Raw genomic sequence first — 21,530 nt, forward strand, 5'->3', positions numbered from 1 at the left:
GGTGGTTGCAAAGGAGGCAGTTGGGTATAGACATCCAGAACCAGGAGAGAAATCAAAGCTGAAGACAGAGACAATATTAGAGTCCATGACAAATGACTGTCCTGTTACATGGAAAGATACCAGATACGGAGAGAAAAGAGTCCAATCCCAGAGATAACCCCATATTTGGAGATCCAATATAGAAGAAGTGAATGAGAAAAACTGAAATAGAAGGAATTCTTGAAGTATGCCATGCTCTGGAGACTGAGAGCAGAAAGTGCTTTAAGGAGATCATGAACCACAGTGCTCACAGTTGCTAAGGCAAGTGAGATGGCCATGGGAGTTAGCAAAGAATCCTGAGCCATTTCAGTGCCAATACAAAGCTGACCTAATGGACTGAAGAGAATATGGGGAGTCACATGGAGAATGTGAATATAGATCACACCTAACAGTCATTTAAGAGAAGATAACATGGGGTAAAGGTAGAGGTGTATGAGACAGATCTGGCTAGATCTTGGGTGCAGGATGAAGGAGAAGATCCAGAGACACGAGGATTGAAAGTGCTAGCCTTAGCTTGGAGAAGGAATATTTCCTTTCCAGTAATAAGTGGGAAACCTGTGAATCTGAACAGGTGAAGCACCTGTAAGACCCTGAAGTCAAACGTCAGCATAAACACACTAGTGCCCTACCTGGGAAAATAGTAGGGTTGTTGCTAGGGGTTCTAGATGAGGCAGATCTCATCTAGACCAGGAGCCCGGCCTGCGGCGGGCGCCTCGCGTGCCACGCCCCACCCGGCCGCAGGCGCCTGAGACCATCCTGGCGCACGCGCGTTGCCCGTTTCCGCCCAGAGGGTGCGCGCGGCTCCAGAGGTATCTGGCGTTCAGAGGCCGTTCGGGCCGCCACAGCCCCTTTGGGGCCGGGACCGGCCGGCGGGAGGCCCCCCATTGAAACCGCTTGTGGGGGGCCGACGAAATGGAGGCCATAACCAGTGAGTGACCAGGCGACCGCTGTGCCCCCAAAGCCGGAGTCCCGAGTCCTGGGCCTCGCCCCGAAGGGCCCATTTGCCCCCAGTCAACCGGCGCCAGCCCTTTAGAACCTTCCTCTGGCCTTTCTAACCCCCGACGCTCCGGGCTCTGGCTGGGCCTCGCCCCACAGGCCTCACACTCCCACTGCGTCTTCTTCCATGACCAATGGAGAGGACTGGGCCCTTCATACAGCCGGGTGGATTAGGGAGCTGGAGGTTGTTCTGTTCCCCCTCTCCCCTGCCCACCCCAAGGCTCTTGGGCCTACATCCTACAGACCAGCCTCCTCCACTCGACAGTGAGCCTTAGGACCCGGGTCACCTCGGTAGTGGAAGTGGAGTAGCCATTTTACTCCTTCCATTAGGAAGCCAGTAGGGGGACTACTGGCTTTGGGAGGTGATCACGAATTCTTGGAAAGTCGACCAAAGAGAGGAGGCAGCTAGGAACATTCCAGAGCAGGAGGCCCAGTACAAAGCACATTTACACTCAGAAGGATAGGGATAGAAGGGCTGGGCAAGTGGTTCAAATGGTAGAGTACCCGCCTTCCCTGAGATTCCCTGAGATTCCCTGTCGAGGCAGTGTTTAGAGTATGTCCAAATTTGTCTCCTGGTTTGTTGTTTTTTTAAAACTGGGTCTCATTAGGCTTCTCATGCTGGTCTCATATTCTTGGGCTCAAAGTCTTGCCTTAGCCTGTGGTGTGTGGGATTACAGGCATGTAATTACAGGTACTGTGTCCTAAGTAGGTTCTCTTCTGATTTTTAAAATTTCTTTATTCATAATAAATACTTATTTTGGAGCCAAAACTTGGATGGCAATCCAAGATGGCACCAACATTGGCATCCACTGAGTGGTGATAGCACAAGGGAGAGAGGAAAAAGTGAGAATGAGAGAAGTAATATGGCAAGAGAGAAAGGATTAGCCTTTTAAAATATCTAACCTATAGATTTTTCACTTCCCTTTAAATAGCTATGTTATTCTATTTAACCTCTTGTCAATTAAAACAGCCCTTTATCAGTCAGTATTTAGATTACTATTCCCTGTTTGGTTATAATGTGATGATCTTACATTTGAATTTCAGCCATAAGTTCTAGATGCATGTTTTCTGGGGCCCGGTACTTATTACAAAATTGTGCAAAAGGATTCTGAAACTATAATTTATAAATTCCCAAGATGAATAGGGGAAAATAATCTTGAGAAACATTTTTTTAGCAAGGAAATTTATAGAAAGACTTAGGGCATCAATAAAATGCTTCTAGTTAGGGCCAGGAATTTGGCCAAGTGGTAAGAGTACTTGCCTAGCATCCATGAAGACCAGGGTTCAATTCCTCGGTACTGCATACATAGAAAAAAAAAAAAGCTGAAAGTGATAATGTGACTCAAGTGGTAGAGTTCTCAGTCCCTGAGTTCAGTCCTCATGACTGGCAAAAAAAAAAAAATGCTTCCAGTTAGGTTTTTTTTTTTTTTTAACTCTCAAATAATTCCTTAGAAGTGCTTTATACTTTGTATTCATAATAGCCTGTTCCCACTGTCTTTGTAGAGCCTCAAAAAGTGCCTTTCAGCTTTCACTTGTAAAATGTGGCAGAGTCACTTTCCCTTTTCATTCCATACCATAGGATGCCCTACTTTTTTTTTATTGGGGTAGAGACTAGGTTGCCAGAAGTTTATAGACAATAATTAAACTATGTGCCTCTCCAGTGTTAAATTGGTTCACTTACTCTCTTGATTGTCTCAAACTTTGGGCTTTGCAGGTGAACTGCGGCATCTACGGGAGGAGATTTCCCTCTTAGAGCGTGAGAAAGAAAGTGAACTTAAGGAAATAGAACAGGAATTGCACTTGGCCCGATCTGAGATCCAGACCCTGCGGCAAGCCGCAGCAGATTCCGCAACTGAACATGAGAGTGACATGGCATCGATGCAGGATGATCTCTACCGGTTGCAAAATGAGCTTGAAGACATGGAACGCATCCGAGGGGATTATGAGATGGAGATCGCTTCACTCCGTGCAGAAATGGAATTAAAGGGCTCTGACCCATCCGACAGTTTAAGTGTCTCAGAATTCCCTGGGATGCAAGGTATGAGAGTGAATCCTTTTTCTGGTCTGTCAGCAGAATTGAGCAGAGGACATCTTAGGAAGGTGGTTAAAAAAGCAAGGTTACATTATGTGTTAGAAACCTCTAGAAAAATCCTTCAGGTTCTATTCTAGACTATAGGAGAGGAAAACTTCACCTAGCTATTATACAACTTGTCTGTGGTGGTGTAAGAAGGAGCCCTATGGAAATCCACCCTGGGGATTCATATTCAGAGAAAGTTTCTGGGATGAGAGTTTAGCTTAGTGGTTGAGTGCTTGTCTAGCATTCATGAAGACCGGGGTTCGATTCCTCAGCACCACATACATAGAAAAAAAAAAAAAGCCATGGGGTCGGGAGTTTGGCCTAGTGGTAGAGTGCTTGCCTATCATGCACGAAGACCAGGGTTCGATTCCTCGGTACCACATATGTAGCAAAAAGCCAGAAGTGGTGCTGTGGCTCAAGTGGTAGAGCCCTAGCCTTGAGAAAATCCAGGGACAGTGCTCAAGCCCTGAGCCCAAGCCCAGGACTGGAAAACAAAAACAAAAACAAAAAAACAAAAACAAAACAAAAGCCAGAAGCAGTGCTGAGGCTCAAGTGATAGAGCTCTAGTCTTGAGAATGTCCGAGGACAGTGCTCAGAACCTGAGCTCAAGCCCAGGACTGGAAAAAAAAAAAAAAACAAAGAAGGAAAGAGTTTCCTGGAAATGTCTGTCCAATTCTTTGATGAATGTAAAAAGGCCTGTCACCTTGGGAACCTTTTCCAGTTGCATCGGCATCATGGCTCTTTGCCTGGGCTGTGTTAGGGGAGTCTCCAGTCATTTTCCAGATAGCAGTAGGCTAGTTCTTAGGCTTCTTTTGCCCTTCTCAAAGTAATAATTTTAGGGGTCAACAAATCAGAGAACAAGAACTGCTGAGAAAGAAAGATTATTTCTAGTAAGGCATGAGCTACTCAAAAGCTTTTAGCCTAATTTCAGACAGAGAGTCCCCCAGCTAGTTGTTAGAATCCATGACAGAGAGTTTGCCTTTATTTTAGGTTAGATTTATGATCTGGGTATAATGCAGGCCCTGTGTTTGGTCAGGTCAAGCAAAGGCAGTCAATAAGGAATCAAAGCATTGTATCCCACCTTTCATTAGGGCCTTTTGACTGGTGATGCTGGGAGAGGGAGACTAGCACAGGCAGAAGGCTTTGGCTGAGAGTGAATCTGACCTGAATTCAGAAACAAGTTCACTCAGTTGTAGAATGAATTTTAGTTATTCTCTCTGTAAGCCTCATTCCTGGGATATGAAACCCGATTGATTAATAAAATCTTACCCTTAGATAGGAAACTTGAGCAGAAAGAGGACTTAGGACACATGTGATTCCTCGGTACCACATACATAGAAAAAGCTGGGAATGGTGCTGTGGCTCAAGTGGTAGAGCTCTAGCCTTGAGAAAGCCCAAGGACAGTGTTCAGGCCCTGAGTTCAAGCCCCAGGACTGGGAAAAAAACAAAACAAAACAAAACATATATGGCTAATTCAAGGATTAAATGGAATACTTATCCAAGGTCAAAACCATCAAGTCTAAAGCTTATTGCAAGGTTAGTTATTACTCAGACTATTAATCCTTCCTTCCTTTGATGCTAATCTGCAGTAGACTTAAGAATTTCTGACTGGAGGACCAGGGGCATGGCTTAGTGGTAGAGTGCTTGCCTAGCATGCATGAAGACCTGGTTTCGATTCCTTGGTACTATATACACAGAAAAAAGCTGGAAGTGGTGCTGTGGCTTAAGTGGTAGAGTGCTGTCCTTGAGAAAAGCCCAGGGACAGTGCTCAGGCCCTGAGTGCAAGCCCTAGGACTGGCAAAAAAAATTCTGACTAGAATAAAGTGAAAATACTAGAAGTAGTTTCAAGAGGTTGAGTCTTCAGAAGGTAAGAGATAGGTCTTGTGTTGTAATTAGAGTAAGTTATGTTCCTTAAATGTCAGTAACTTTAGTGTCTAAGAGATCACAAATTAGAAAACATTGGTGACTTGTACTTAGGGACACAAGCTAAGCATCTCAAATGGATTTCTTCTAATGCTTATGTGTGGTACATGGGTCTGACTACTGGGATGGGCTTTTCTGTCAGTAGGTGAAAGACAATTAGAAAGAATACTTGGAGCTGAAGGGTGACTCAATGGTAGAGTGCTTATCTAGCATACGACAGGCCCTGGGTTCGATGCCCAGTACCACCAAACAAAACAAAACAGGAAACCCAGGCAAGTATCTTCAGTTGTTTCTAAAGAGCAAGATCTATCCATGTAACCTCTGGCAGTTCACATTGATCAGGTTTTGTACTAAAAGCATAGCAAAAAGATAATTATTAACAGTTAAATGGAAGCTTTAGGATGAGGGCCTGTTACCTTAGGTCCAATTTCCTGTATTGCAAATAAATAAGTAAATGATAAAGTTAAGCAGAAACTTTTAATATTATATGCCAAAAATGTATTTAAACTCTGAAGAATTCAAGTCCCTACCTTGTTGATCCTTTGAAGATAAGCTAAGAAGGGTGCATCTCCTGGGCAGATCAGAGTGGGGACGGGTAGCTACTGGAAAGAAGACAAAGAGTCATCTCACTGTGGAATTTTAAGGGCTCTGTCTCCTAAGCCTCTGCATGTGGTATTTTTTTTTTCTGTCTCCAGAAAGAGAGAGCCTCTTTAGCTCTCTGCTTTTAGGTTTGGGGCAGAAAGATGAGGGTCATCAGTGCTTTCCACCTATGGGAATCTTCCTTTCTGCTTATCTTCTACAGAAGAATTACAGCAACTGCGGGAACGCTACCACTTTCTGAATGAGGAGTACCGGGCCCTGCAGGAGAGCAACAGCAGCCTTACGGGGCAGCTTGCTGAGCTGGAGAGTGAGAGGTACAGCCATGAGGCAGGGAAGGGGCCCCAGTGCTGTTCCCTGAGAGGCAGAGGCTAGGGTTGTGAGTGTTCCTTAGACCTGAGCCCAGTTCTTTCCATGGTATTGCAAGTATACAGAGACCACTTAGAAGCAGGCACAGCATTCAACACAATTGTCTCAGGACTAGAGTTGAATTGGTTCTAAGATTTTATTTCCTTTCATTTCTTGCTCTGTCCTGAATAGAGCAGAAAAGATTCCTTGCTTCCCACACAGATGTGATTCAGTGTAATGGCACAGAGCCTTCTTATTGAAACCGGCTTGACACCAGGTCCATCCTTGAAATGAACTTGATCAACACTGTTAGGGCATTGCAAAGCCAAAAGTGCTTTCTGTAATCTCCTGCCCTTGATCTTAGCTAGAAGACTGAGAAGCAATCTGTATCTAAATATGTGTATTTAAGAAGTATATCACAGTAAAAAGTCCTTTACTATCTTGGCCTTAAACTGAAGCTATCAAGGCTAAGGACATTTGGCTTGGTGTTACAAGCAGAGCTCTCAACACAGCTCTGGGTTCTGGGTTACAGGACACGAAGAGCAACGGAGAAGTGGCTGGAATCCCAAACGCTAAGGTGTATGATGTCAACAGAGTCTCAGACTTCAGAAATGGACTTCCTGGAGCCTGATCCTGAAATGCATTTGTTGCGCCAGCAGCTTCTGGGAGCCGAGGAGCAGATGCATGACATGCAAAATAAGGTAGGCTTTGGAGAATGGGAAGGTAGGCCTTTCTACTGGCTCCCTCTTATTTCCTGGTTTGTGATAAGTCCAGGACTGACAGAGGAGGCATGCACCATGGTCGGAGATGGTACCACAGGGGATTCTATTAGTCTCTCTTATGTAAATATAGTCATATATCATATGATGAGATTACAGTAAAAAATAAACCACGTATGTATGTATGTATGTATGTGTGTATATATATGTATGTATGTATATATATGAGAAGGTGGTACCAAGACATTATGATGGACCTGAGGCATTATCACCTAATGATGTTGTAGTCTAGTACAGACAAATCTACTGTGCTTCCAGTCCTAGTATGGCACATACAATCATGTACAGTATATAAGGCTTAACAGTAATAATAAACAACTATGCTAGTTTCTATATTATAAACTTTGTTTTGTTACTTTAGAATATTATATTTTTCTACTTATAAAAACAGAGATGCTTACTGTATGCTGGGAGCTAGATAGGCTCACACCTCCTAGCTACTCAGAAGGCTGAAACTGGAGGACTGTAGTTCAAAATTAGCCTGGGTAAAAAAGTCTATGAGACCATGTCCAATTAACCAGCAAAAACGCTGAATTAGAAGTGTAGTTCAAGTGCTAGAGTACCAGCTATGAGCAAAAAAAGTTAAGTGAGGAGCCAGGAGTTTGGCCTAGTGATAGAGTACTTGCCTAGCATGCACGAAGACCTGGGTTCAATTCCTTGGTACCACATACAGAGAAAAGCCAGAAGTGGTGCTGTGGCTCAAGTGGTAGAATTCTGGCTTTAATGAAAACCCAAAGACAGTGCTCAGGCCCTGAGTTCAGTCCCTAGGACTGGCAAAAAAAAAAAGTGAGAACACAAAACCCTGAGACCAAGCCTCACTACCAACATACACACACACACACACACACACACACACACACACACACACACACAGAGAAAAGTTTACTGTAGAGCAGTATGCCAGAAACACTTAGTATATGTTAAATATACGTACATACATACATACATACACACACACACACACACACACACACACACACACACACACAAACACATTTTTTTTTTTGGTGGGTCAGGGACTTGAACTCCAGGCCTGGGTGCTGTCCCTACCCCTGGAACCACAGTCCCACTTCCCGTTTTCTAGTGATTAATTGGAGATAAGAATTTCACCATCTTGGGGCCGGGAGTTTGGCCTAGTGGTTAAGGTGCTTGCCTAGCATGCATGAAGACCCGGGTTCGATTCCTCGGTACCACATACATAGAAAAAAGCCGGAAGTGGTGCTGAGGTTCAAGTGGTAGAGCTCTAGCCTTGAGAAAGTCCAAGGACAGTGCTCAGGCCCTGAGCTCAAGCCCAGGACTGGCAAAAAAAAAAAAAAAAAAAGAATTTCACCATCTTTTGTACCCAGGCTGGCTTTGAACTCTGATCCTCAGATCTCAGTCTCCTGAGTAGCTAGGATTACAGGCAAGAGCCACATGGCTCTGTGTTAAATATTTTTTTAAAAAAAATCATTCACTGGATCTCATTTTATCTTACATATGTGATTTAATCTCATGTTCTTTTGTTTAATCTCATGGGCTGATTTAATCTCATGCTCTTTTTTGTTTGTTTGTTTGTGTCAGTCCTGGGGCCTAGGTGCTCTCCCTGAGTTCTTCAGCTCCAAACTAGTGCTCTATCACTTTGAGCCACAGTCCCACTTCAGTTCGCTGGTAGTTAATTGGAGATATGAGTCTTGCAGTCTTTTGTACTTGGACTGGTTTTGAATCTTGATCCTCAGATCTCAGCCTCCTCAGTAGCTAGTATTACAGGCATGAGCCACTAGCACCTGGCTTAATCTCATATTGTTGGGCATGATTTAATCTCATGTTCTTGGCCCTCAGACCAATAGACTGTAATATAGACATATATGGGTATGTGTATGTGCATATATGTGTATAGGTACACACATGTTATATAGCCTAGGTGTGTAGTAAATTTATGTATACTCTATGATGTCTGTACAAATGCTTCAATGGCCTAGTGACATGTTTCTCAACATGAGTCCATGTTAAGTATTAAGTAACACACACCTATATTTCAACCCAAGTGTCACATTTTCCCAGCTTGTTCCTGGAGTACACATGGCACCTGCCACACATCAACTTCCCTGTTCTGTTTCCTGCAGTGTAAAAGCTTGTGTTGTGAGGTGCAAGAGTTACAGCATCATCGCCGGGCCGGTGAGGAGGAGCAGAGGCGGCTGCAGAGGGAGCTTAAGTGCGCCCAGAATGAGGTGCTCCGGTTTCAGAACTCCCACAGCTTGGCCCAGGTAATATCTGTGGGGGGAGAGTCTGTATGGAGCTACTGCTTTTGGGAAGGCTGGGTGTATACTGCAAGTGAGTCTGGGCTCTGGTGCTGGAGACCAGTTGCAGAAGCCACGTGGCATGGTATTCTAGAAATGGTGGTCATTGTTGAGAGCCTACCTCACTAAAGAAACCAAAACAGAAGCAGGGAAGCTTTCCAGAGTATCTGCACCTGAAAAAGAACCAACGTGGCCTGGAGTGTGGAGGCCTGCTGTTTCTCGAGAATAACCGATCTACCTCCATCCTCCATCCTCCTCCCCACTGCAGAATGAGGAGCTGAAGTCCAGGCTCTGTACCCTGCAGCAAAAGTATGATGCTAGCCAGGATGAGCAGAATGAGCTCTTGAAGGTGCAGATGCAACTTCAGTGTGAGCTTCGGCAGCTCAAACTCAGCAAATCTACAGACACCCAAAATGAGAAGGTAACCACACCAGAGGTGATGGGATAACCCAGGTACAAAAAGCAGTCTGAGGTTTGGGGGAAAGGTGAATAAGATTGGAGTTAAAAATAATTCTAGCCACCAGCTACGTAGCACCCTCCAATAGGAGGCCCTGTGGCAAAAACCATGGGAGGAAGGAGTAAATGTGCAACTCGCCAATGGCTGGGAGTGAGTTGGGAAGATGAGCAGGGCCACAGAACCCAGTGGTGCAAACCGAAGTCCTGCATACAGGAGTTAATGTGCCGGCTCCAGAGGCTCCAGGCCCAGCACCAGTGCATCATGAATGAAAAGGAGAAGCTGCTAGAAGTGCAATGTCACCTGCAGGAGAAGCTACGGTCCCATGAGGCAGAGCTGTATTGTCTCCGGGACATGGCAGCCTCTTTGCGCGAGAGCGATGAGAAGGTAAAAGGAGGGCCAGATGAGGGAGACTGTAGCCAGGCAAGCTCTTCTGTGAGGGTGAGCACAGAGGACTGGGTCTAGAGGGAGTGCTGTGGAGGAGCTGCTATAAGTGGACCAAAGAGGGGCACAGAGAAGGTTGATGCTAGAGTGCTTACCGAGGAAATGAGGCCTTGACTTCTATCTCCAATGTTGGTGGGACTGCTGATCTCCTGGGAGATAGGATACTCACAACTTCCTTTGATAATTTCAATCATAAAATTAGCCTATATGCAGGAAGCCCTTTTCCTTCCCCAATTCTCCCCTCCCCCCAGAAAAAAATGCCCAGTGTCACAAGGTCAGAGTTTCAGCCTGTTAAGGATGGATCGAACTTAGATCTTCCTGGCTGGGATAAAATCATCGGGGCCAGAAAGGAAAGAATAAGGGAGGATTAATTCACCCTCTGCTCTCTGCCTGAACACAAAATAAGGCAGAGGAGCACTAGGGTGATAGCTGGACCTCCCCTGCCCAGAATGTAGGGATGCAACTTGAGCTTCAGGAGGTGAAGGGACTATACCAGACCAGCAAGGAGGAACTGGAGCTGCAGAAGCACATGTATGACCAACTGGAGCAGGACTTCATGCTTTGCCAGATGGAGCTGAACCAGCTTAAGAGCACCCAGTCCATTCCTGAGGACACATGTTACAAGAAGGTAATTGTAGTGCAGAGTGGTACATGCTCTTGGCACCTGCTCTGGAGAAAGGAGATGTAGAAGCAAGATGAGGCCATTCAGCTGAGGGTAGGAGACAGAGCAGGTTATGTCTGCTCACTTTTACCCAGTTTGCCTCAACTTTGAGCCAGATCAGTACTCCTAAATCCCTGTCTGATGACTGTTTTACATATGTGTATGCATTTGGACATCAGTATTACAACTGTAGTGGTAGCCACTTTAATAGAGAGGAATATATGCATAGGTTCATGTACACAACTAATGCTGTTGGGGCTAGAAAGAATGAGGCCAGTTTACTGAAGCAGGTTACAAGTGTTCTATTTAGGGGATTTGGTGTATGGCCAGAATGCTGATTGAGTATTAGAAGGAGTAGATTCTTGTAGAATCTCTTCTAAGTCATGGAATATATGCTCAAGGCTTGAATTTTTGCCCCCTTCAAATCAAGAGTAATTTATCTTATTTCTTTTTAGTAATAAGTCTTGGTAGTAATACATAAGGCTTCATTCACTTTGTTCCTCTGTAGTATAAAATAGAAGCCATTGCCATTTATGCCATTGAGTAATGAAAGATTCAAAGGGGAAAGATGTTGAAACATATTGGATCAAGGGTCTCGGGCACTAGTGGAGCTTGTCACATTCTGCTCGAATGTACCTAGCAATCTGTATCCCAGAGAAAGGCCTTCAGGAGGAAGAAAACTGAGAATATGGCAGTCTACTTGCCTTTCGGTGCCTAGACTTAGATTTCCCCTTTACTCCACTCCCATTCAGTTTAAGAGTCCAGAGCATCCACGACTTGCTCATCACTTCCTCTCCTAGTGGAAGTGACTTAGAAGAAAGGATACTTATGGTGACTTAGAAAGCAAGTTTTTAGTCCTTCAACAGTCTCGAGATTCATTTGCTACTAGAAGATATGGTTTAAGCTGGGCACCAGTGGGTCTTGCCTGTGATCCTCAGAAGGCTGAGATCTGAGGATCACAATTCAAAGCCAGCCTGGGCAGGAAAGTCCGTGAGACTCTTATCTCCACTTCACCACCAGAAAACCGGAAGTGGCACTGTGGCTCAAGTGGTAGAATGCTGAGCTGAAGAGCTCAGGGACAGCGCCCCAGTCCAGAGTTTCATGCCCCATGACTGACAATAATAATAATAATAGGATGATTAGTCTTAACCCAAATTCAGCAATAGTTCATACTTTTCTAAAAGTTTGAAGAGATGACTTGGAAAACAAAAGTTGAAAAGTCAGAGTAAACTTAAGTCCTTATTGATAAGGAGAACATAGTTTCGGTAATTAATGCACCATCCATCTGACAAATATCATGTAACCCTTCTATTAATTACAATAAAAAATATATGAAAAAAACTGAGGGTAAAGAGAGCAAGAAGATAAGAAGATGGTACACCACAGAAAAAAGGAAAAGGGAAAGAACATGAAGGCAGGGAAAAGGGAAAGGAGGTAATTGATAGCACCTCTTCTCAAGCTGTGCTCAAAAGGGAGCCAGGGTCTGGGCAGAGCAGCCTGATGGGGTTCCCACATGGAGGCCTGGTCTGCACAGATCAGTCCAAGGTGACTGGACAGGGAGGTGTACACAGTAGGAGAGCCCTTCTCTTAGCCCATTCTGCCTGACCCACAGAAGTGTACCTTGCCAAGTAACCATTCACAGCTCACTCCTCCCCACCCACAGTGTGATGCACTGATGTCCAGGCTGACAGACTTGCAGGAGAAGTTCAAGGCCAGCCAGAAGGAGATGGGGCATCTGCAGATGGAGCAGTGCGAGCTCCTGGAGGATCAGAGGAGGCTACAGGAGGAGCAGGGCCAGCTGCAGGAAGAGCTGCACAGGCTCACATTTCCACTTCCCAAATGTGGCCTGTACCGAAAGGTACCACTGCCAGGGCATTGCTGCTGATCATGGGGAGGCTGTTTTGAGAATCTTCCCTGGCATAGCTGACCCAGTGGGAGAGATAAGGATGGGATGTTTCCCTCCTTTCTCATGGTCTCTCCACACCAAATAGCTCCATAGGGTTGATTAGGTTTCTTTTCTTTCTCCCATATCAGGGCTTTGCATCTTAAAATATATCTTATATTCTGGAATCTATGGTACATTTTATATCTAGATATTTAGTCCACCTGTAGAAAAGCTATCTGGAAGTACTTTGTAAACTACAAAAGGTACACATAGGAGATTATTGGTAGTCAACTAGATCTCAGTAAAAAGACCCAGTGTCTTCAAGTAGCCCATGTGAAACCAACACAGAGACAGCCCATCTGGAATGAGGCCCAGCAAAGGCTTTCTCTTTAACCACCCTTTTCCTTCCTCCTTCCCCCACTCAGAGTCAGGATCTGCTTAAAAAGTTACAAGACCTGTGTGAACTGCAGCTACTATACCAAGGCATGCAGGATGAACAAAAAAAACTGGTACAGAACCAGGAGTGTGTAGTAAAAGAACAGCTAGAGCTGCACAAAGAGCTGCGAGAGATCAAGGACTCTAATTTCCAGGAACTGATGGAGAACCATGAAGATGCCAAATATACTAAGTCCTCAAGTTGTGAGAATAAGGTAACCATAGCAAGAAGGGAAATGTCTCTCCTGAGCACAACAGCATTACAGAGAAAGAGCCCCATGCAAGAGGCAGAGTCAGTAAGGTCTGTTTAGCCAGGATACAAAGGGTGGCAAAAAAAAATGAGGCAAAACACCCCATTTACTAGCCAGGACTACATGTAGCCTTAGATATTCTGAGGGCCTCATCCAGAAGCATGCCAGCTGAAGTGCTGTGACCAAATAGAATAGAGTTGGGATGACCCACAAGACTTATCTGACCATGTAACAAATCCTATCTATGTATCATTTTTAAGATGCACAGAATCCGTTCAGTGTTTTGACTCCTTTGAACATCCTTTTTCAGCCAGGCACCTGTGACTCACTCCTGCTGTAAGCCTAGCTACTCAGGAGGCTGAGTTCTGAGGAACATGGTTCAAAGCCAGCTTAGGCAGGAATGCTCATGAGACTCTTACCTCCAATTAACAACCAAAAAAAGCCAAAAGTGGAGCTGTGACTCAACAGATAGAGTGCCAGCCTTGAGCCCAAAAACTCAGGGACAGTTCCCAGACTAAAGACCCAGGACCAGCATACAAACATACAAAAAGTCTCATCCTTTTCTAATCAGCTGAAAAATAATTCTTTTTCCATTTTTGTACTCTATAGCCTCACTGGAGGCAGTAGCTTAAGTGATAGTGCATTTTGCTAGCAAGTGCAAAGCTTTTGAGTTCAGTCCTAACATACACACACACACACACACACACACACACACACACACACACACACACAGAACTAATGAACTTTACATGATAAGTATCAGTGCATGTTTGCCTGTTTGCCATTCTAGTACATGGGAGGCAAGAGGACCAATTCAGCTATCAAGTATCAGTTATATAGCAAGACCTTATATCAAATATGAAGATAAGCCACATATTGATGTTTCATGTCTCATGCCTATAATCCTAGCTATTCATGAAACTGAGATCTGAGGGTCACAGTTTGAAGCCACCCTGGGCAGGAAAGTTTGAGACTTATCTCCAATTAACCATGAAAAAAGCCTGCTCTGGAGCTGTAGTTCAAGTGGTAGAGTACCAACCTTGAACAAAAAGCTAAGAGATGGCAACCAGGCCCTGAGTTCAAGCTCTAGTACCAGCGCTTCTACACACAACACACACAAACACACACACACACACACACACACGCGTGCGCGCGCGCACACGCGCGCGCACACACACACAAAAAAACAACGAAAAAAACATAACCTTTTAGGACAAATCCAGGCCCATTTTCTCCCAGGGAATAGCCTAACAGATAGGTTCTTAGCATTGTGCTACCTTATATAGCACATTCAAGTCTGTAGGATGGCTTTAGCATTAGGCATGTGTGAGTAAAACTGAGCCTAAAGGTAAAAAAATGGACACACCTGACTGAGAAGAGTGAGGAGTTGGGGGTCAGGGTGTTCTTATGACATACCCCACACTGCTTCAGAGGGAGAGAGGGAGAGGGAGAGAGGGAGGGAGGGAGGGAGGAAGAGAGAAAGAGAGAGAGAGAGAGAGAGAGAGAGAGAGAGAGAGAGAACGATGTGCCAGAATGTAGAAATCAGAAGAAAGGAAAGCCCCAAATCATGGTGTATTTGCCTTGGGGAAATTTCCCCAGTGAGCAGGAAGCTAACACATACCAGTCATCTATAGGCTAAATCCAGGATAAAGACCTGATGAGACAGGCATAGGTGTGGACCTCCGTCAGGTCAGTGCTTAGACATCTGCCCTGGGTGAGGGGCAGGTAGGAGAACTGAAATGTCTCAGAGTAATGGTACTGTCTCCTGCCCCCATCCCAGAAGCCCAAGTTGCTCATGGAACAACTGCAGGCTCTGCAGGTGCTGTATAACACGAGTCAGACGGAACAGGAGCTTTTGCAACTGGAGCATGGGCGGCTCTCAGAGGAGCGGAAAAGGCTGCAGGCAGACTTGCAGCTCTGCCTAGAAGAAATGCAGCTGCTTCAGGTACAGTCCCCTGCCATAAGAAAGAGCCTTGATGTCTATAGGAGGACCTGTGCCAGCAATGACAACTTAAACAGGAGTTATGACAGCACCATCGACGAGACTGAGAGCTATCAGAAGAGTTACGGTAGCACTCAACTCAGCAATGAGAACTTCCTCAAGAGCTATGACAGCAGCACCAATGAGATCTATCAGAAAAGTTATGGCTCCAGCAGCTGCAGCATTTCTCTTAAAAAGAGTTACAGCAGTCCTACTAGTTCTGACACCTTTCAGAAGAGTTATGGCAGCAGCATTCCTGATGAGGAGCCAGCTGATCCTGAAGACTTAGAGGTAATCATTGCCAGGTAACAGGCAGGCAGGGGACCTTCTAGGAAAATAGCACTAGGTAAGGGTTCAGGAATGATTCGGAAATAGGTTCAGATCTAGGGATCTCCTGGAAGTAAGTAAGGCTTCTGTCCATGACAGCCATGCCTCCCCTCAGCCCTTCTCCTATACAGGATCCCTCAGCTGGACAGAAGGGGCTCAAGGTCTTGACTGACTCAGCACGGATGCTCTTCATGGGAGGAAATACAGGTCCCCATTCACCAAGGCAGCTCCAGATACTTGTAGCCACTGTTCTGCATTTAGGGAAAGGTCTGGCAAACGGGGTGGAGGTCAGATGCTTCTTGGGGTGCCATCATTGCTCCCCACCCTCCACAGCACTTTGAGGAATTGGTGGCCAAGGTGTTGACCAAGCTGCAGGCAGTACAGGCCCTGTACCAAGTGAGCCAGGAGGATCACTGCCAGCTGCAAAAACAGATGAACAAGCTGCTGTGCAGGCAGACAGAGCTGAAGGAAGAGCTGTGTGAGTGCGAGAAGGAGTTGAAGGCGTGCATAGACTGCTTTGAGAAACATTCAGCTCCCCATAACGACAAGAACGAGGTAACTTTTGTCAGGTGGAGGGGTTTCTTCTAGAGACACAGGAGGTGATGGCCCTTTCCAAGAGACTCTGGAGAGAAGGGTGGAGCAGGGAAACCGGAATCCCAGGAGGCCAGCCATCTATCTGATGGACATTGCTCAGGCTGAAAGACACTTCTCAGTGGCCTGCCATGGCATAATGTTATCCTGACTCCTTTCTTAGAACTCTTCTGTACTTCCCTTTGCCCTCGCTTATATTCTTTCTCTTGTCTTGTGTCCTAGAGTACTTCCTTAGAGCCAATTTGCCATCATAATGAGTACAGTTTTCTTGTCTTCCAGCTAGATTGTAAGCACGTCTGCTTCTAGAGGTGTAGGAGCCCAAAATATTGTCAAGCTTGCGAACAGAGTTTCTTAAGTAAACTTACCTATTAGAGAAAAAGAGTTGGGTGAAGTAAGAGTTCTTGATAGGGGCCGGGAGTTTGGCCTAGTGGTTAAAGTGCTTGCCTAGCATGCATGAAGACCCGGGTTCGATTCCTCGGTACCACATACATAGAAAAAAAAAAAAGCCGGAAGTGGTGCTGAGGCTCAAGTGGTAGAGCTCTAGCCTTGAGAAAGTCCAAGGACAGTGCTCAGGCCCTGAGCTCAAGCCCAGGACTGGCAAAAAAAAAAAAAAAAAAAAAAAAGTTCTTGATAAAAAGAATTATGTGAGGAATTATATAATAAATCACATTTATTATATAAGATATACATTATATAACTATATTTATTATCTAATATATAATTATATAAAATATCTTTTCCATATAACATATAACAAATGCCTGAGGCTCAGCTTTATTCCACAGATAGATCTTGTTCAACAAAAATACAATGTAAATCATTGTTTTTTATCATTTGATATAAATCTTTAGGCACCTCAAGTTAGGCCAAAGCTACTTCTAAAAGTGTGTTGTCCATTTCCCTGTGGGCTTTCACAGGGAGATTCCTGAGTCATGGATCCCCAAGTAGGGCCTTTGCTGGCTTTGGGGGACCAGCTCTGGGTAATTGACCCCCACTACCAACAGATCAAAGAACTGCAGGCCAAGCTTCGGGAGCTGCAGCTGCAGTACCAGGCTAGCATGGACGAGCAGGGGCGGCTTCTGGCAGTACAGGAGCAGCTGGAGGGGCAACTGCAGTGCTGCCAGGAAGAGCTCCGTCAACTCAAAGAGAGGAGGCCCTCCTGTGGCAAAGATTCCAAGGGCAATAAGAATATGAACAAGAATGCCAATGGGGTTAAAAAGAAAAAGGCAGTTAACCAGTGCGCAGACAATTCTGAGGACGACTTTGATAAACAAAAGGTGAGTCACAGCCTTAGTAGCCAGTTAGGCAGAAGGGTGGAGGCGGTCCTGGGAAGAAGTATATTCTCCACTCTCATTTCTGCCAGGTGAGGTACTTTGTAGGAAGGCTTCTGGGATCCTTAAGTATCTATGAGAGTTCCATTTTAGTAGGATAGAGAGAGCATCGATATGGGGAGAATGGAATTTGTTCAAAGTAATCGTATCCTAGTAAGTGAAAGAGGATTGGGTATGCACCTGAGCTAAGGTGCAGAACCCAAGAATCTGAGCTAGTTGATTGGAATGGCTTAATGGAAAAGTAGATATATTGGCTCGAAGAGGCTAGGTGTAACTACCCTGTACATTATGCTCTGGATAACCAGTGTACAGTTTCTGAATATAGTGCTGCACTCTGGCACTGTGACATGACACAAGTAAATTTTTCTGGAAATACTACAGCATTGTCATGAGAGTAAGATTCTTAACAGCAGCCCCCACCCCACCCTACCTCCACCCCACAGAGTCTGGAGGTTTTACTGTACTACAAGGCCAGCCAGACGGAATTAGAACAGCTAGACTGTGAGGAAAAGAAAGAAGAGACAGGAGGAAAAAAAAGAAAACGTTTGCACGCCATGAAGGAAGCATGCTACAACCTAGATGATGGGGAAATAAAGCCAACAGATGATCAGGGTGAATTTGAAGAGTACAAAGAACCAGAGGATAAGGAAAATGATAATGGCGAAGACGACAATGACAATGAAGATGAAGATGAGGATGAAGATGATGACTGTTCTGAAACAACTGAGGAGAGCAATCCCCTTAATCTTTCTGAGAGCAAAAAGGTAACCTCAGCCAAAAGGCTGAATCAAGGGGGAATGAGCCTTGGGCTCAGGCTCCCCAGGACTCAGGGGTGGCCCTGCTAAGGGTGGACTTATATAGGAGAAGAGGACAGTGACTGCCAGGTCTGGTGTCACTCGGGGAAGGGAGGGGGATAGAGAAGGGGTTGAAAGAGCAAAGTCTCCAGGAAAATGGCAACTTTCAGCCAATTAGGTATGAGACTATCTCACAATGACCACCTTTTCTGGGAGCCAAAGTGACATCTTTGGTGTCCTTTCATTTGTATAGTAGGTTTTGTTACCTTTCTATGTTAAAAGTGTTCCCCTATTCCTCTCCTTGGCAGTTCAGAATTACATTGACAGGATGAGGAATTCAGGGCATTTCTGTAGGGCAAGTTTGCCCACAATGCCCTGTTAAGAGTCCATCTTTGTCTGTACAGTTAGGAGTGTGGGGAGGAGGAATAGTCTCTCCTTTGTAGGCTTATGTCACCCTCTGGGTTCTACACAGTGCAAGATAGAAGGGCAGGATCTGGTGGTGATCAAGAATGATTGTCAGAATTTCAGTCTGTCCAGCAGGGGCATTGACCATGGCTAGTCCATGCTAGCCTCCACTCCAACTCTTTAGCTGGTAAGTTACTGAGAGATTGGAGTGGAGGTCTTTAAGCATATCCGCCAGGATGGAAAAGGGAATCTGCCAATGACCTAGATGTATATTGTTCTTCTAACAAGTGGTACATCTCCATTGGTATGCACTAGCTAAATTCCTGCTTTGGGGGCTCTTGAGTTTTAAGAACTTCCTGAAAAAGAGGCCTCAGTTTACATCACAGTTCCTTTCCATCCCTTTAAACACAGGAAAGGAAATTAGTTCTCTTGGAATAAGATTATCTTGTCAACTGTAAGGATATCTGGAATTTCCCAGCAGTTATTCTGCTGTGCAAGCCAAGGATCCAGTCTGTAGCTCCCTGTTAAACTGATAGCAGGACTGTTGCTTCGAATGTAAATCACAGGTGCAACTGTGGCCTTTTCCGAGGGTTATATTTCTTTGAACTCATCATATCCAACCACAAGTTGGCTCAGAGCCTCATAGATTTCTTGACCTTGGGGACAACATTTCTAAAGCCAGACCTGATCTTTGTATTTTAGAGTAGAATCCATTGCTTGTGTCTCCATGTGGTTTTTCCCCAGAGGGTCCTGCATCGTTTAAAGGCAGTTCAACTTGCAAGTTCAGCCTCTCTCTAGAAAATTGTTGCAGATAATTAGCTCTTCTCTACTATTACCTTGTTTCAGTGCATTTTTGTCTCACAACTAAAACAGTAGATTCCTAAAGGACTGTAGGAACTGGAGCTCAAAATCCTCAAGACAGACAAGTGGCCAGGCTGCAGACTAGCTGTGGGAAAAGTGTCCACTCTGCTCCTCTAAGGAAGCCTTTGAATCATCACACAATTTCAGAGTGTATAACCCTCAAGAAAAGACTAGTGGTTGGCAAGATAGAAGTACATGACAAGGCAAAAACTGGTCTTGTTGCCTAATTTAGACCTAGCCGGCTGCTTAACCTGAATGGGTTAAGTAAGCCCGCCACTTCTGTAGGCTGCCAGTGGGAAGTGTTCCTTTGATCGCCTCAAGGCCCAGAGAGAGAAGAAATGCTACTGCTTACATGGGTTTTAACCTCTTGATTCTTCTCCCTTTTCCCTTTGTTCTCATCTTCATTATCTGTTGGATTGTGTTTGTTTCTTCATAACATGTCCCATCTCCTGGTCTCTTGTGCTTCTCTCTCATTTGATGTGTTGTAGCCATCCCCTGCCCCCGATTCCCCCATCTTCTCCTTGCCTCTCGTAGGCCTGGTGGTTATATCAGCTCTGCTCTGGTGCTGGTGGGCTGAGACATCATCCTAACACAGGTACTGGTATTGCTTTCTCGCTTCTTCTCTACCCAGCTGCTTGCTTCTTGCTTTGGCCCTTGTACAGTAGGTGATGCTCAGGTCTAAGTTTCAGCTCTGGCTTTTTCTTGGTCTGCTGCAAAGCCTGTAACTTCTTAAGAATGTCTTTATGACATACATAATACACAGGAAAACTGGACTGCTTACCATAGGAATGATTTGAGTTTCTTTCCTTGACTTGGAGAAACTTGGAAAAATTCATCTTTGTTGCCACTGTCAACTATGTGTGTGTGTGTGTGTGTGTGTGTGTGTGTGTGTGTGTGTGTTTCTGGGGCATGAACTCAGAGCCTCACAACTGACTTGCTAGAAAGGGACTCTAAACATAGTTGAGTGATGCCTCTACCCTTTTTTGTGTCTGTTAGTTAAAGATCCTGCTTTATACCTGAACTGGCTTGGGTCATGGTCCTCCTGCTTGTGTTGCCAGGGTGACAGGAGTATATTACTGTGCCCCACCATAGTGCTTTCCCCATAGCTGGGATGACGGTCAGGCTCCAAGTATCCAGCCAGTGGTCGAGATGCAGTCTCATGAACTTTTATGCCCAGGTTGGCCTTGAGCCACGATCCTTAAATCTCCAACTGCCAAGTAGTTAGGATTACAAGCTTGAGCCACCACCATAGCCTGATCAGTTCCTTCTGATGAGCTGATGATTTTTTGCAAGGCAGGACTAGACTATCTGATTGTGTTTAGCTTGAGTCAAGCTTTTACTTCTACCCAGGATGGCAAATAGCAAAATCAGGAATCACTCTATGTCTTGGTAGGCAAGCGATGAGGTCTAAAAGTTCATGATCTTTCTGATCCTCCCACGAACGTGTGTGTGTGTGTGTGTGTGTGTGTGTGTGCGCGCGCGCGCGCGCACATGAATTTGTATAAGTAATGGAGCTTGAACTCAGGGCCTTATGTTGTCACTGTTTTTTTTTTTCCCACTTTTGGCTAATACTCTTGGCTGTTGGAATATTAGTACCTCTAGAGCAGTTTGGCTTTTTGGGTTTTTGGTTGTTTTGTTTTGTTTTGTTTTGGTGGGGGCAGAATAGAGTGCTGTAGATTTTATGCTCAGGCTGGCTTTGTACTACAATCCTCAGACAGACCTTGGCCTCCTGAGTAACTAGGATTAGAGGTGAGTAGGCCACCAGTGCTGGGATCTTATAAACATTTGAATGAGATAAATGTGGAGCTGAATTCATGATATATAATGTATTTCCTAACCTAAAAAGTCCTCTGATGTGGTACTTCTGCTCTCTAGAAAACTTAGACCAAATTATCAGACCAAAAATAATGTATAGTTCTCAATTTATCCCTTTTGGGGAGCTAGACTCCAGTTTTCTGGAAAGAATATGATATTGATAAAAAAAGTTTCTATTAGGATTTAATAACAACAGATAAAATTTGAAGGAAGAAAGGAACAGAGAGAAGGAGGGAAGAAGGGGGGTGGGGAAAGGGGTA

General features: G+C 44.9%; 1 protein-coding gene across 5 annotated transcripts in view; it reads left to right on the forward strand.

The window, feature by feature from the left end:
- Ccdc136 (coiled-coil domain containing 136) overlaps nt 1–21,530 on the forward strand; it is a 30,646-nt gene that overhangs the window by 6,373 nt on the left and 2,743 nt on the right. For 3 of the 5 annotated variants that reach the window (XM_090333264.1, XM_090333263.1, XM_090333265.1), the window contains 13 exons: nt 2,750–3,073; nt 5,838–5,949; nt 6,513–6,681; nt 8,862–9,002; nt 9,304–9,456; nt 9,706–9,876; nt 10,382–10,561; nt 12,258–12,452; nt 12,905–13,129; nt 14,946–15,437; nt 15,807–16,028; nt 17,069–17,341; nt 17,839–18,159. In XM_090333264.1, the coding sequence (XP_090189390.1) occupies nt 2,750–3,073; nt 5,838–5,949; nt 6,513–6,681; nt 8,862–9,002; nt 9,304–9,456; nt 9,706–9,876; nt 10,382–10,561; nt 12,258–12,452; nt 12,905–13,129; nt 14,946–15,437; nt 15,807–16,028; nt 17,069–17,341; nt 17,839–18,159 (2,978 nt within the window). Of the gene's footprint in view, nt 1–827; nt 968–2,749; nt 3,074–5,837; nt 5,950–6,512; nt 6,682–8,861; nt 9,003–9,303; nt 9,457–9,705; nt 9,877–10,381; nt 10,562–12,257; nt 12,453–12,904; nt 13,130–14,945; nt 15,438–15,806; nt 16,029–17,068; nt 17,342–17,838; nt 18,160–19,943; nt 20,051–21,530 lie in introns of those variants that run through there. The other 2 variants (XM_090333266.1, XM_090333267.1) reach the window with 2 other exon arrangements.

Source organism: Megascapheus bottae, chromosome 5, assembly GCF_031878675.1.
Source record: "Megascapheus bottae isolate mThoBot1 chromosome 5, mThoBot2.hap1, whole genome shotgun sequence".
Lineage (NCBI taxonomy): Eukaryota > Metazoa > Chordata > Mammalia > Rodentia > Geomyidae > Megascapheus > Megascapheus bottae.